This window comes from Lithobates pipiens, unplaced genomic scaffold (genome assembly GCF_037356315.1).
Source record: "Lithobates pipiens isolate NorthernLeopardFrog02 unplaced genomic scaffold, aLitPip1_a1.2 Scaffold_1, whole genome shotgun sequence".
NCBI classification, from domain to species: Eukaryota; Metazoa; Chordata; class Amphibia; order Anura; family Ranidae; genus Lithobates; species Lithobates pipiens.
The window spans coordinates 44,360,752-44,376,321 of record NW_027507685.1 but is presented as its reverse complement, the minus strand read 5'-3'; the positions used below and the strand labels follow the sequence as shown (position 1 = coordinate 44,376,321).

The 15,570-nt window shown below is 43.5% G+C and overlaps 1 protein-coding gene across 1 annotated transcript in view; it reads left to right on the top strand.

Annotated features, from left to right (window-relative positions):
• The first annotated feature begins 1,588 nt into the window (after positions 1-1,588).
• The window catches only part of HTATSF1 (HIV-1 Tat specific factor 1), a 56,136-nt gene continuing 42,154 nt past the window's right edge, over positions 1,589-15,570 (top strand). Inside the window, exons 1-2 of the mRNA XM_077490424.1 lie at positions 1,589-1,851; positions 9,729-9,930. Of these exons, the coding sequence (XP_077346550.1) occupies positions 1,702-1,851; positions 9,729-9,930 (352 nt within the window). The 5' untranslated portion in view covers positions 1,589-1,701. The remainder of the gene's footprint in view (positions 1,852-9,728; positions 9,931-15,570) is intronic.

Below are 15,570 nucleotides of genomic sequence, written 5' to 3'. Positions count from 1 at the left end.
TTATAGGTGTGGCATATAAAAAGGTGAAAAATGTGGCAAAATATGGGCGTGGTTTACGTAAAATGGTGGGTGTGGCTTCCATGGGGCGTGGCTCGAAGGGGTGTGGTTAGAGTCTGAGATTCGGGGGGGGGAGAGGGAAAGGAGGGAGAGGGAAAGGAGAGACAGCAGCCCCCCGATCCTACACCACAATAGCAATATGTGTTTGCCAGAGTCTGACAATCAGCAGATAAAGATACTCCAAATACCTGGTGTTAGCGCTTCAATCATCCCGGCGCCATGATTGTTATGGTGTCAGGATGATTGAAGCGCATTATTTCTATTATTACATTATTACATTATTATATTATTCTATTATTACATTGTAATATGAAATGAAATCATTCAACTCACCATAATGCAGAATCAGTGGGAGCCCTGAGCGCGTCACTAGCCACGTTGCCTGCCTCCAGATGCCATCAGGTGTCGCAAGCGGAGTCTGTCCTTACATCAGGTGCCCCATCAGAGGTACCTTCCTCACATCTGTGTCCATCAGCGGAGCCCCTCCTTACATCTGGTGCCCCTCTGACATCCAGACTGACTGGCCCCCGCATCCGCAGACTGGCCCCCGCATCCACAGACTGGCCCCCACATACTCACTGCACGGACTCCCCCGACAGGACATTACATCTCCTGGCGTCCAAGCGGCAGCCGTCGTTGCCACACTGACTTTGAACTGTGGCGCCGCCCACTGCTCTTCACACACACTGGCAGCGGGGGTGGGCGGTGCCACAGGTTCTCTATTGAAGATGAGCTTCTTAAAAATGCTTCTTAAAAATGGCGGACCTCTAGCGGCCGGCGGCAAAAAAACAGGAAATTCAATTTCCCGGGACAAGCCGAATCTCCCTGGACATTTCCCGGGACAAAATTAATTTGGGACAAATGTCCTAATCCCGGGAAATTCGGGACAGTTGGCAACTATGCATACCTCCCAACATTTTGAGATTGGAGAAGGACACCTGCTAGCAAACTGTATGTAGGCATAGGACACACCCCTTGCCACACCCCCTTAAAGGAGAATAACCCCCAAAAAAGTTTCAATAAATCCACAAGGGCTTTATTTAACCACTACTATTACTTTATATTGGCTTTTAAATTTTACAAAAGAAGCAATTAAGAAATTGGATGAAAGGTTCAGCACTGGGAAACACTTTTTAAAGATAAAAATGGCATTTTATATACAGCTATAAAGATCAGACCAAAATTAGGAGGAAAGAGGGACAGAGGGACATTGCTCCAAATCAAGGACAGTTGGGAGCTATGGATTTCTTATAAAATAGGCTTTATTCTTCAAATAGCAAATTATGTCTTCCAATTAACTCTTTCCCAGACAGTTCTGTCTACTTGCACTTTAGTAATATTTCCAAACTTCGATTTCGCACTACAAGTTAGCAGTAAACCCATTTAGTCTACAACAAAATGGCCGCCCTGCTAAACTGTATTAAATTTTTCAGGCGCCTTTGTTGGTCACAAGGAGTGTTCGAGAACGTAGGAAAACACAACACATGCGCACTACGGTCCAGTAGGTCCGCGCACACCGATTACGTACGGGGGAATTTGCGTGGTGCGCACGCGCAGAGTCTATCCGTGCCCTGTGCGGGGAGAGGGGCAGTGTGAAGCTGGTGTTGTGTGACTTGGAGTGTTCCTTTAGGTGATACGAAGAACATGGATAGCAATGAAGCCTTCTACGAGCAGCTGCGGCTTCAGGAGTTGTATGGGAACCGGGAGACCGGTAACGATCCGTATACCTTTACGGACCCCAGTGATGGCACTGAGTATGAATGGGACCATGACAAGAAAGCCTGGTTCCCTAAGGTGAGAGCTTCATGTGTAGCTGGAGGTCCGTGCACTCTATGTGGGCGCTCAGCACTCTTCATTAGTCCCGGTGAAGATCCTGCCAGGACAATAACACTGGAGCTCACCCGCTTCTGAACGTTTTGCCTTTGGTTATGCTTTAACCCCTTCCCACCCAGCCTTACTTCCCCCTAACGGGGGTGGGAAGGTCTGCCCGATCACATGACTGCGGTGATTGGGGGCGCAATTTTAAATTTTCCTGAAGTTTGGCTTTGAAGGAAAAGTGCGCTTTAAGTGCGTTTTATCCTTTGTGCCCCCTTGCCCTCCACTAAACTACCCCACCTCTTCCTCTATAAATGCAATACTTGCCTCGCTCTGACAAACCCAGCCTCCGGGGATTGTTTACATCCTGCCTGGGCGTCACATACCCATAGACGTCTCCGCTTGTCTCCGGCCTCCGCACATGGCCTCATAGAAATCCATTGGACTGTAATTAGGGTTGCCACCTCATCCCTTTAAACCCAAATACATCTTAATTACACAGGTTCTGTGGCTGATTAAGTTGGTAGTAAAACTCACTCTGTGCCTTATCTGGTGTAATTAAGGTGTTTGGGTTCAAAGGTATGTGGTGGCAACCCTAGCAGTAATGCGTAAATGCCATTGACTCAGGGAGAGAAGTCCTATAGACTTCTATAGGGCCCTGCTGTACAGATAGGGCTCGAAAGAGGCCCATAGACTGGGCCTGTCAGACCTCATTTAGGTCGGGTTCACACAAGTCTGGTGCGAATTCCAGCTCCATTCTCTGTGCGAAGAGAGAAGGCAGCTGTTCATCGCTTCATCTCCGTTATAGTTGCAGCAGGGAGAGGGGAGATGTAGTGAGGAGCGGGAGAGAATTCAGAAATCAGAAGGGGACGCATCTGCAAATGGTTCCCGTAGAAGATTATGTGGCTGTAATTTGCACCGCAATGCCTAGAAAACGCACACTTTTTTGGTCAATGCAGAGTGCCAATGCAACGCACCGATGTGAATCAGACTGATTCAAACAAATCATTTTAAAATGTTCTGCGAACTGGATGTGGTGTAAGTCGCATGCAATTTGCATAGGTGTGAACCCAACCTAAGTATACATCTGTAGAGGAGGAGGCTGGGATCTGTCGGGTCAGAAGAGGGGCCAAAAAGAATAAGTGCACTTTGTATGAAAGTAGGGCTGAAACAACTAATCGATTAATCCTCAACTAATCGATTATGAAATTAATCGATTTACTATTTTCATAATCGATCAATCGGCCAGTAACAAAAGGGGGTTAAAGTTAATGAGTCTGATGATATTTACCAGATTGACCATTTAATAGTATATCTCTCATCTAATACTATATGCAGTATATATCCTCTAATAGTATATACAGTATATATTTCCTCTAATAGTATATACACTATATATTCTCTAATGGTATATACAGTATATCTCTCCTCGAATGGTATATACAGTATATCTCTCCTCGAATGGTATATACAGTATATCTCTCCTCGAATGGTATATACAGTATATCTCTCCTCGAATGGTATATACAGTTTATATCCCCTCTAAGCCCTTGTACACACGGTCGGAGATTCCGACAACCAAATCCGTCGGATTTTGTCCAATGGATCTTGTCAGAAACTGTTGCATACACATGGTCGGACAAAGTTGTCGGAAAATCCGATCTTTCAGAACGTGATGACGTAATTTCGTTACGATGGGACTACGTTCAGGCTAGTAGCCAATAGCTTCGATGTAGGAATTTCATCTGAGCATGCGTGGCACTTTGTCCGATCGGAATTCTCTACACATGATCGGAGTATGTCCCATCGGAGCAGTTTGTCGGAAAATATTTCCGGCAAGTTGGAAAATTTATTCTGACGGAAACAGTCCAATGCAGACCACACACAGTCGGAATATCCGACAAAAGCTCCGATCGGACACATTCCGTCGGAATCTCCGACCGCATGTACAAGGGCTAATAGTATATACAGTATATCTCTCCTCTAATTGTGTATATAGCCTCTTATAGTATATACAGTATATCTTCAATAGTATATACAGTATGTCTCCTCTAATAGTATATAGAGTATATATCCCCTCTAATATATACAGTATATCTCTTCTGTCTGTTATTCTCAGAGTGGATTAGATATTTTTCTCCCTAACCATATAGTTTGTTATTTTTACCACTGAATATAGAGATATTTAAGAATAAATTGCCTTTTTTAAAACGTTACATATTAACTAAATTATACACCATTTTTTTTTAAGGTTATTAATCTAAACAATAATCGGCCAACTAATCGATTATTAAAATAATCGTTAGTTGCAGCCCTATATGAAAGTACACTTATTCATAAAGGATAAGTTCACTTTTTGGAGAAAAATAATAAATGCACTTTATTTTTTCAGTTAAAAAAAAAAGTGCATTTATTTGAAACTGTGAAGCTGGAATATGCAATTAGCGGACCTCCAGCTGTCGCAAAACTACAAGTCCCACCATGCCTCTGCCTCTGGGTGTCAGGCTTGTGGCTATCAGAGTCTTGCTATGTCTTATGGGACTTGTAGTTCTGCAACAGCTGGAGGTCCGCTAATTGCATATCCCTGCTGTAAAGAATTGCACTGGTGCCATACATGTGTCCAGCAGATCTGCCACTGTATCTGCTTGCCTGTACGGGTAAGCAGATACAATCTGACAGGAAGCATGAATGAACTTCCACAGTTCTCCACAGCATTGCGGTAGTTCGATGGAAACTACAAGGTGACAGGCACAAAGGCTGCCAGATCTTGTAGTTTTTCCATGCACAGAACCCTGTCAATCAATGATGTGGACGGAGCCCTGCTCACCCATGGGTTTTTTAAATTGTGACAGCTAGCAGGGAGGGAGAAGATCCCCCGCTAGCTGTCACAGCAGGGATCGGGAAGGTGCGGGGACCGGGAAGGTTCGGGGACCGGTTCGGTCATAACATGTGCAGTTATTATTTTTTTCCCAAAAGGTGAACTTGGCCTTTAAAGTTGAACTCCTGGCACCACAACTTTAACCACTTCAATACCAGGCACTTTCACTCCCTTCCTGTTCAGTCCAATTTTCAGCTTTCAGTGCTGTCAATCTCTACTGGCATACTGTTTCCTGACAGAGGTACCTGCCATTCACAGACCACACTGATCAGTGGTTGCAGCTGATTGACTAAAGCAAGGAAAAAGTTTTAAAATTCCCCTTCAATAGAAGTTGAGCAAACAACTTTCAGAAAGGCAGAATATCATCTTTTAAATGGACTGTTATTGACTTATTTATATTTCTGTAAAACAGTGTCTGGATCTTTGTTGGCGGGTGGCATGAATGGACATATTTTGCTTCCTCACATGATGGTGAAATGGCAAAGGTGCTTAGCTCATGCCTTTGTACACTAGAGTTCCAGGAATGAAATAGTTGGATCTGGTTAGCTGCTCGCCTTATCCCCTGTATTACATTTCCTTGGCTGCAGATTGGTCATACAGAACAGGTCAGGCTGGGTTGCTGTTGAGGTCTGTTGCAGTCATTTTTTACAGCTGTGTGCCTCAGTCATTTGACGGGTCATAGTTATATATTCGATCAGACCTGCTCTTATTCCTGTAAACCCGGCTAAATCAGAAGTTTTATTTTGGAGAGTATGCTTTATTTTTCTCCAGTGGGAGAAATATAGAAACCCAGCTTTAATAATAATTGACAAAGTCAAATATATTTTAGTATGCATAAGTTCAAAAGTCTTAATGTGGTGCTCTGTGTAAAGTAAAAATCCCTTTTAGGCCAAGTATATACTGTGTGTTACACTGCAGATTCAGTGTTGTGTTGTGGTGATGTACCAGGTGCGTTCTTAAAGTGCAGTAACAAACAACTGGCCATTGCCCCCATTGATGACTGGTCTTCACAGCAAGGAGCACATGGAAGGGCAACACATGGAAAACAAAACTGAAGAAAATTCCCAGCTCGATTCACCAGCCAGTCTGCAACCAACCAAATTATCCTGTCTAACAGTTTGCATTAAAAACAGGGGTTTAGTTGGCACACATTTGCAAATATATGCATAAGCTGCAGAACTGCTCTAAGACACACAGTATTGTCTGCAGTCCTAACTCTTGTAACTTTATGAGAGCCTCCATAGTAGAAGCACATGCATTCTAATGGATAGAGGACAGGTGGGCCTGGAGGTAGCCCACCCCTCCTTAGAGGCACAGAGGCACAGGGGCACACTGGACACAAAGCACAATAGCAACAAAGGTGTCCAGTGTGTCCCTTCACCAATATTACATCACTAACAAACAACTGGTCACTGTCCCCATCTAGCCTTCACAGCATGGAGCACATGGAAGAGCAACACGTGCAAAACAAAACCAAAGAAAATTCCCAGCTCAAATCACCAGCCAGTCTGCAACCAACAAAATTATCTCATCTAACGGTTTGCATTAAAAACAGGAATTAGGACTGCAGATAATAATGGGGTGCCCTGGAGCAGTTCTGCAGCTTACGCATGTATTTGCAAATCTGTGCCATCTAAACCCCTGTTTTTAATTCACATTGTTAGATAGGATAATTTGTTTGCAGACTGGCTGGTGAGTTGAGCTGGGAATCTTATTTGCTTTTAGTACAGTGGTCTCCAAACTGCGGCCCTTTGCTTGCATTTATGTGGCACTTGGGACACTATTCTGCCCAATGATACAAGACACTATTCTGCCAACTGACATCAGCAATGGGGCACCATTTCTCCCAATAATACTGAATAACAATGGCGATGTTTACTTTCACTGATGCCAGAAAAATTTCCACTCCCACTGGTCACAGTCCGCCCCCCTAAAGTCTGAAGGACAAAAAACAGGCCCTTTGTTTAGTAAGTTTGGTGACCCATTTTAGTGCGTTAGGTGCTAGTGTAATTCTTTTCACTTTTAAGGCAGTTTCTCCCTTTTCCTGTTGCATCTTTGAGACAGGAAGTGAAGGGACTTCTCCCCAGTGGGACACGCACAGCAAAGAATAAACAGAGAGGATTGTAACCCTTCACTTTTCCACCTAAACCTAATATACAAAGTTTTTACTTTACATACGATTTAAGATTCAGTTCAATTTAAATGTAATCTATTGTGCAGTCTGTGTGAAAAGAACTATAGACTGCAATTCAAATACTTTAAGTGTTGGTAATGTTAAGGCTTATAGACACTTCTACTCATATTTTTGTGAATTTTCTGTACTCCCCTTCTAGAATTAATTACCCCCCTTCCATTTTGTGATGTAACTTCACCATAGTAATCATTCGTTCAGGAAAGGGTCCAGAAAGGCAGTAACCCTTAGGATCCAGTTAGCTTTCAGCCTGCTAGCATAGTAGATTCTGGTATGGGTTACTGTCTGGGCTTTTTTTCCAAGTGGGAACGCAGCACCGATTGTATGTAATGGCAATGGGTTCTGGGGTTCATTGATGGCTGCTGGGGGTTCTATTGTTCCCGGAGGAGATTTATTTTCTATTGTTGCTGGGGAGGTCTGTTATTGTTTGCTGGTGGGGGATCTATTGTTGCTAGAAGGCATCTATTTTTGCGTGATAGTTTGTTGCTGGTTGGGATTTTGTTGCTGGAGGGGTCAATTATTGCTGAGAGGGATCTATTGTTGCTGGGCTGGCTGCTGGGAAATCTGTTGTTGCTAGGGGAGTCTATTGCTGCTGGCTGCAGGGGATCTACTTTACTGCTTTTTCTTTTTAATAAAAAAAATGCATACAAGTGACTTATCACCACAAAATGATACTTGGTTCTGTATTCTCCTACTGGGAAGGTGGGTAGGCGGTGGAACCAAGGAATGGTGCTCGGAGGTGGGTAGGGGGTGGACACCAGAAGTGATTGAAGGGAGAGTTCCTGCACCTATTCTTTGAGGGGGAAAAAAAGCCCTGGTTACTGTGCACATCATTGCATTGTAGGGCTGCAACTAACGATTATTTTCATAATCGATTAGTTGGCCGATTATTATTTCGATTAATCGGTTACTAACCTTTAAAAAATTAACATTAAAAAAAATTTTTGCTGCCATTTGCATTTTTACATTTTTATGGGCCAATTTGTTGTTGGGCAGATTAAAAAACACAAATTGCCGCAAAGACGCATTATTGTCCCATAGAAAACCATGTAAAATGAACTGTAGAGCGTTTCTGCAAAAAGAACCAAAAAACAGAGGTGTGACCAGGCCTGAGATGTTTAGTAACATAATGGGGTTAAAAAAATTTTTTTAAAAAGAGCAAATAATCACTACTGTAAGGCAGGGCTCGACAAAACCCGGGCACCAGGTCGCATTTGCGACTAGAAATAGCAGCCTGGCACCTGGGGCATCACAGCTGGGGGTATCCTGTCACCGGGGTCCCCCCCGGCGTGATCGCGTCGGGCCGCGCTGGCGGTGGCCGGTAATTGAGCCCCCGGCTTTGAGGCCTTCTACGATCCTATGGTTCCTTCTGGAATCTGGCGCCCTCTTGTAGTGGCCGTTGGAATTACAACCAGCAATGCTAATAGGCTGGCAGGCAGGGGAAGCTCCATCTCCTTCCCTTTACTCAGAACCCCCTAAACATTATATATATATATATATATTTTATTCTAACACCCTAGAGAATAAAATGGTGGTTGTTGCAATACTGTCTGTCACACTGTATTTGCACAGAGGACTTACAAGCGCACTTTTTTGGGGAAAATGTATTTAATACCAAAAAAAATAAGACAACAGTAAAGTTAGCCCAATTTTTTTTTTATATTGTGAAAAATAATGTTACGTCGAGTAAATCGATACCCAACATGACATACTTCAAAATTGCGCCCGCTCATGGAATGGCGACAAACTTTTACCCTTAAAAATCTCCATAGGCGACGCTTAAAAAATTCTACAGGTTGCACTTTTTAAGTTACAGAGAAGGTCTGGGGCTAGAATTATGGCTCTCACTCTACCAATCGCAGCGATACCTCACATGTGTGGTTTGAACACCGCTTTCATATATGCGTTCGCTTCTGCACGCAAGCTTGGCGGGACAGGGCGCGTTTAAAATATTTTTTTTTTCTTATTTTAACTTTTATTTTTATTTTTTTCAATGTTCTTTAAAAAAATAAAAATAAAAATAAAAAAAGTGTCACTTTTATTCCTATTACAAGGAATGTAAAAATCCCTTGTAATAGAAAAAAGCATGACAGGTCCTCTTGTATGAGATCTGGGGTCAGAGAGACCTCACATCTCATATTTACACTAAAATGCAATTTAAAAAAAATTTGTCATTTGAAAAAAATAAAAAAATAAAATGTCCAGAGCTATGGGCAATGACTTGGAGACAGGTGGGGGCTGGAGGCGCCGTCTTCCCCTCACTCGTCTCCATGTCAGGCCAGGGACAGGTCCAGATCCCCATCACGGACCTGGCTCCTAACTTTTTTAGCTGGCTCCTAGATTCCAAGCAAATTTGTCAACCCCTGCTGTAAGGGGTTCATTTTTTACTATGGGACAGTGAAAGTAAATTAAGTAAAGTAATATTTACAGTAGCAATTTGCTCTTTTTGTACTATAAAGGGCTAATTTTAGTTTTTTTAACCCCATTATATTAGTGGGCGATTAATTTCATAGTCGATGAGTTGTCGATTAATCGATTAGTTGTTTCGGCCCTATTGCATTGTGCTATCTTATTGCTCCTTGTCATCTTTCCTTAGCAGGAAGAGGAAGAAGAACATTTAAAATAATGTTTTCCCTTTTTCCAATTTACCCTGTTCAAGCAAAGGATGCACATTCCTTTTTTGGGAGGAAGAGTAAAATAAAAATGATCAATCTCTGGATTTTGTATTGTGTATAGTTTTTTTTTTTACGCTCAAATGTAAACTTTTATTGTATTCAATTTTAATAGATAACTGAAGACTTCTTGGCAATGTATCAAGCAAACTATGGGTTTTCAGAAGATAATAAAGAGGGTTCTACTCCTTCCGAATCTTCACAAGCTGCTCCAGCTTCCAAGGAAGTGAAAACTAAAAAAGCAAAGCAAGAATCTAAACCTCAACCAGAACCAACAGAACCAAAAGTGAAGGGAGAGAAAAGAAAAGCAGACCCAGGTAAGTGTACAATGCAAAAAAATATTTCCCTAAACATCTTTCTGGACAGCACATGAGAGAGTGGCTCCTCCCGCTTGCCAACAGGAAATACCACTTCCACGAACTTTAAAAGAAGGCTTCTCCCCACAGCTCGTTTTTGTGTTTCCTCCAGCAAGGGAACACCTAGTGTGGAGTTGGGAGCTCTTAGGTGCGGTCCTGAGAGGCCAGGCTTCCTTCTTCACCATTACCGCACTTGGGACGCTATTCTGCCCAATAATACAAGACACTATTCTGCCAACTGACATCAGCAATGGGGCACCATTTCTCCCAATAATACCAAATAAAAATGGTGATGTTTACTTCCACTGATGCCAGAAAAATTTCCAATCTGCTCCTATGTCCTCCATGGTGTGAGTGTGGTTTTGTCTGATCTTTTTTTCACTCAGCTAGACACTGCACATAATCCAGTTAACAACCCAAGCCTGCCTTCGTTGCACTCTTGCTGAAATATTTTTTTTTCTAAGGTACATATCATTTTCTTCTCACAGTAAAAGTACGCAGTACAGGTAAATTGATACTGTTCATTTTTATTCAGGATCAGACTGATGTAGTTATAGGTGGTGTTTAGTGGACTGAGTCTCCAGCTGGAAATGCATACCTCTTAGGACCATTCACATTACAATACAGTACGCTACTATATATATATATATATATATATATGTATATGTATGTATATATGTGTTTTTGTGTCTTTCAGCAGCTCACCTAAAATGAATGCATCTTAATGCACAAAGAAATGGGGAAGGCTACGTTTTATTATTTTTTTGCAGTACACCGTATAGGGCATTGTGCTGTATTGTATTGCCCATTCGGTCACGTGCATTGAGGTGACATGAATGCCACCATAGTTCATCAACTCATGTAAGGTGCAAATTGCACATTTTACCACACTGCAAGTGGTGTGAATGAGCTTTCAGACTACAAAGGTGAGATCTCCCTGCTAAAGTTTCTTGCTATCTTTCTACCCACTATGGCTGTTATTTGCTACCCCCCCCCCCCAGCATACATTTTAGGGAGTCCCCTCTTAATCTCCTTCATTTTTTCATTTATTTTTTTCAGTTGCAGCAGGGAACTTGTTACCATTTGTAATGGTCGTGACTCGTATGCAGTTCAGAAATTTAGTAGAAGTTCACCCAAATCCGAATTAATGCTCAACCTGCTTGCAGCCTCATTCTAAAACTGAAACCAAAATCTATCTAGCCCTGTAAATAAGGAATAGTTACACATACGTTTTCTGAAGCCGATCCTGCCTGGTCCCCGGTGGCAGATAGTGTGTGTGTGTGTGTGTGTGTGTGTGTGTGTTGGAGAAAACAGACAACGGCAGGGAAATACTTGGGAAGTGACATACTTGGGTGAACTCCCATAATGTTAATTGGGCTTCCATTATCGGCTACCTCTCCTTTACACTCCCACACACTGAAGCTTAGAGGCTGCAGAGTAGGTAAGTATAGTGATATATTTTTTTTGTTTTCCTTCATATAGCTCGATAGATTTTTCTCAAGTCATCTTCCAGGACGGCACACCTGAGAGATGAGAGGCTCCTCCCTACAGGAAACACAATCAATCGACAGCTGTTTTAAGTCCCCACCCTTCCCCTTGATCCTCAGTTTTTGATTGTGTTTCTCCCTACACAGCGAAACTGTTTGTTTTTTTCCAAATGACCCGAAGCCTGGGGCTGGTGGTCTCCCCCTGGGAGCCGGACCACAAGCCTGGGAAGCCTCTGGGTCTGGTAGGATATTCTTGTCCTTCCTGGGGGGTTCCCCTATCTTTTCCTCAGGGCGGGCAGCAGAAATTGGAAGAGCCCCCCTGAGAGCTGAAGGACCCTGGGTACAGTGGTGTACCCAGAACTTCAGGGGCCATTATCCTGTCTCCCCCTCCTTACCTGTACAGGTGGCTGTTCAGACGGGGGTGCTGGCCATCGGTTCTTTCCAGGGGGATCTTGTCCCCGACTCCTGGGTCCCCGGTAGCTCGCGTGGGCTGCCGGAGAGGGCGTGGCAACAAGCACCCGCGTCATTTTCAAACTTCGGGAAAATGGCAGCGGCGTTCTTACCCAGGAGGGAAGGCTGAGAGTCAGTAGGAGCAGGCGCCCACATCCTCCTTTCTCTAGAGCGAGGAGGCACCAGTTTACTACGGTGGATGTCTGCCTTAACCACCTCAGATATGAAGATGGGAATGAGGAATGGAAGGCATTGCCCACCCCCCCCATGTATATAGACTGACTGACTGGTACAGTGCAGGACACAGCCTAACCTAGCACCTCCCTATGGGGACAGCAGTTGGGGGGGGGGGGAGCACTTTGGCGGCTATCCTCCTTGCGTGTGGACCATAAGGATGGAAAAGCAAGCCCGCTGGCTGTGGCAAAAAGAGGAAGACGACAACGGTGAGTACTTTACTTTCCTTTTGCCGTGGGAAATTAGCTGCAAAATCCCCAATTCCAGCCAGAGGGTTCCTGGGCATTTGAGATCTCACCTGGGGTCTGGATTCAAATAGCCCTTAAGCTTCTGCTAAAAACACCAGCCGCAGCCCCTCTTACATCAGAGAAGCTGTATGGTGGACAGGTGGTGCAGAGGAACGAGTGTGCCTAAACCACCTCAGATGAGAAAGAGGTAGGTAGGCCATTGCTCCCCCTTCCCCGTGTATATACTGACTGGTGCAGTGCAGAACTTGGGGTCGGGATACAAATAGCGCAGACGCCACTGCTAAAACCACCAGCCACAGCTCCCTCTTACAGCAGAGACACTGTGGTTATCGCAGCAGTAGGTTGCCAGCCTCTCCCTACATGCCCAGTTGTGGTACATTTAGTAGGGATGAATATAGCGTACAGAGGGGACCTGGTAGATACAAAGTTACTTACAGGCCAGGTATACCACTGAACAGGTTATTAATTGGGCAGTGGTTGGTGGATTCAGAAGCTCCCCTGGTCAGCAGGTGCACTAGGTTACCGGCCCTATTAGCCCAGCTGCTAGGAATCTGAAGTTGCTTCACAATGTTTAAAAGCTGACCTAACATTCAAGGATGGGCAGAGACCAAGCTACTGTGTGGCACAGTAGGGGTTCCCTTGTCACAGATCCTCCTTTTGGGGGTTGCCTGCTATAGTTAACTTTCATAAGCTCCAACCTCCCACTCCACCTTTACACTGTGTTTATATTATAGTGTAGGAGGTAAGAAGAAACTTTTTTTATTGGTTTGGGCTACAATCCACTCAGTGGCAGATCTAAAGGCGATTCACCATAGATCGCTCCCTACATCCTTTTAATTGAGGATTTTCTGTGCAAACCTATGCAAGAGCTACATAATTGATTGCTTGAAGCCTGCAAATAGCTATTTACCTCCCAGGCTAAACTGGTAACCACCTCTTCTAGAGAGGTCTTAAATTGGTCTCTAGGGCTGGGCTCATTGAGACTTTAGTTGCTAATCAGCACCACCTGGATATGTGCTGGCTAGCGTTTGCTCAGTCTATGGAGGTAAGGTAGGACAACAACTACTACTAATAGTAGGGTGTCCAACCATTTTAGGATCTGTTCCTTCTCTGGTGGTGAAGGTTTAGTATCTACAGCCCAGGCTATGCCTATGAAATAAATTGCCTGTTGGTTATTTCATAAAGGGATAGACCATGACTCCTCATTGGCTGCACACCAGTAGACCTCAGTAGTGAAGGTTTGTCCTTGCTGGGATGTTTTTGTGGCACAGCAGAAATACACATTGAGATTTGTGACATCTCTGCTTAATAAGGACTATATTGCTGTACATCAGAAATGCACTGCACTGAAGCTTGTTTTCTGTCCTTTATATACTAAAGGTACTGCTTTGTTTGGCTACAGATCAGAAGAATACAACAGTGAAGGTGGTCTGTACTTTCTGGTTTTGTGTTGCACAGCAGAAATGCACATCATTGAGTCTGGTGACATCTCTGCTCATAATGGTTATATTGCTGCACATCAGACATACACAAGATTGAGGTCTGTCTGTGGGGCTTTGTGTCCTGTTTTACTGCCTTGTTGGTTACTTATCAGAAAGGCAGCAGTGAAGTCTGATGGTCCTGATTTGCGTGGCGCTGTGCTGATTCAGACAGTGCTATTAACAGCAATGGCTGCCGAGTTTAAACATGCGATTTGACATGTTGAGTCGCATGACAAATCATTTCAATATGGATGTGCTATCTCTATTCATAGTGTTTTTTATTGTTGCACATCAGATTTATACAGCATTAAGGTCTGTGAGGTTTTGTGTCCTGTATTACTGCCTTATCAGAAAGGCAGCAGTGAAAATTGATGGTTCGAATTTGTTGGGCTACTTAGTAGAAATACAAATTGAACCCCTGCCAGGTGTAGTACATATACTGCCTTTGGTAATCCGTGTAGCACCACAAAGTGGTGTTGTGCTGATTTTAGCCATGCGATTTGACATGTTGAGTCGCAAGGCCAAATCGCTTCAATATGGATGTGCTATCTCTATTCAGAATTGTTATATTGTTGCACATCAGACATATACAAGATTGAAGGTTGTCTGTCCTTTTATGTCTTGCATATACTGCCTTATTGGCTGCCTATCAGAAAGGACACAGCAGTGAAGATTGCTTGTCTTTTTCTGATTTTGTTTTTGCTGCTCAGCTGAGAGACACATTGAGGATGGTGGCCTCTCTGCTCAGTATTGGTATATTACTACACATCAGACATACACAAAGATTGAATGTTTGTGTCCTGTATGTCCTATATTTACTGCCTTATCGTTTGTATATCAGGCACAGCAGTGAGCAGTGTTTCTCATGGATCTACCTTTCTGCATCTTAGGGATACACAGCAGGGGTTTGTTGGCTGCAATCCTCCAGGGAGTCACAGCATTGGGGACCCCTTACTTGTTCGACCTGAAAATTGCTATTTGTTTTTTTTTTTTCCCTGCGACCTGTGTAATCTTGAGGTCTGTGGATCCAGGAATCAGGGACTGCTGGTGTCGCACAGACACAAATGGTACCCATTGGAAGCCATAGTATATGACTTCTCATGCGTCTTGCAGTCCCAAGTCGCAGGTTGGGTCGCACGGGTGTGGGAACCCTAAACTTATCTGTCCCTTCTGATTGAGGTTTTGCTACACAGCAGGAATACTCATCATGACGTTATTGTTTTATTTTGCAGCAGACCAGAAAGATTGCAGCTGTAAAGGCTGTCTGTCTTTTTCCTCAGTGTCTGCTTTTATGTTGTTGCACAGCAGAAATACTCAAGATTGAAGCTTGTTGGTGCTTTCTGTTTCAGAAAAACACAATGCTGCAGGTTGCTTGTGTCCTTTCTCAGTGTTGGTTCTATCTGAACTACACTACAGAAGTGCATGACAGAAAGGATTGTCTTGTGTTCCATATTTTTCCCTGTGGCATAGCAAAAATGCACAACACGGGAGTTGGTGTTCATATTAATCTTATAGCTGTGGTGGTTTGTCAGAAATACACAACAGAAGTTTGGGTCTTTCTGTCTTTATAGCCTTGTTTTGCTGTACATAGGTAAAGCACAACAGTAAAGGGGGTTCCTGTCCTTTCCGTATTTATATATCAGTTATGACCTAGCTAGCTGCACTAAAGAAATACGCAGCATTTAGGGTTTGCTTGATTCT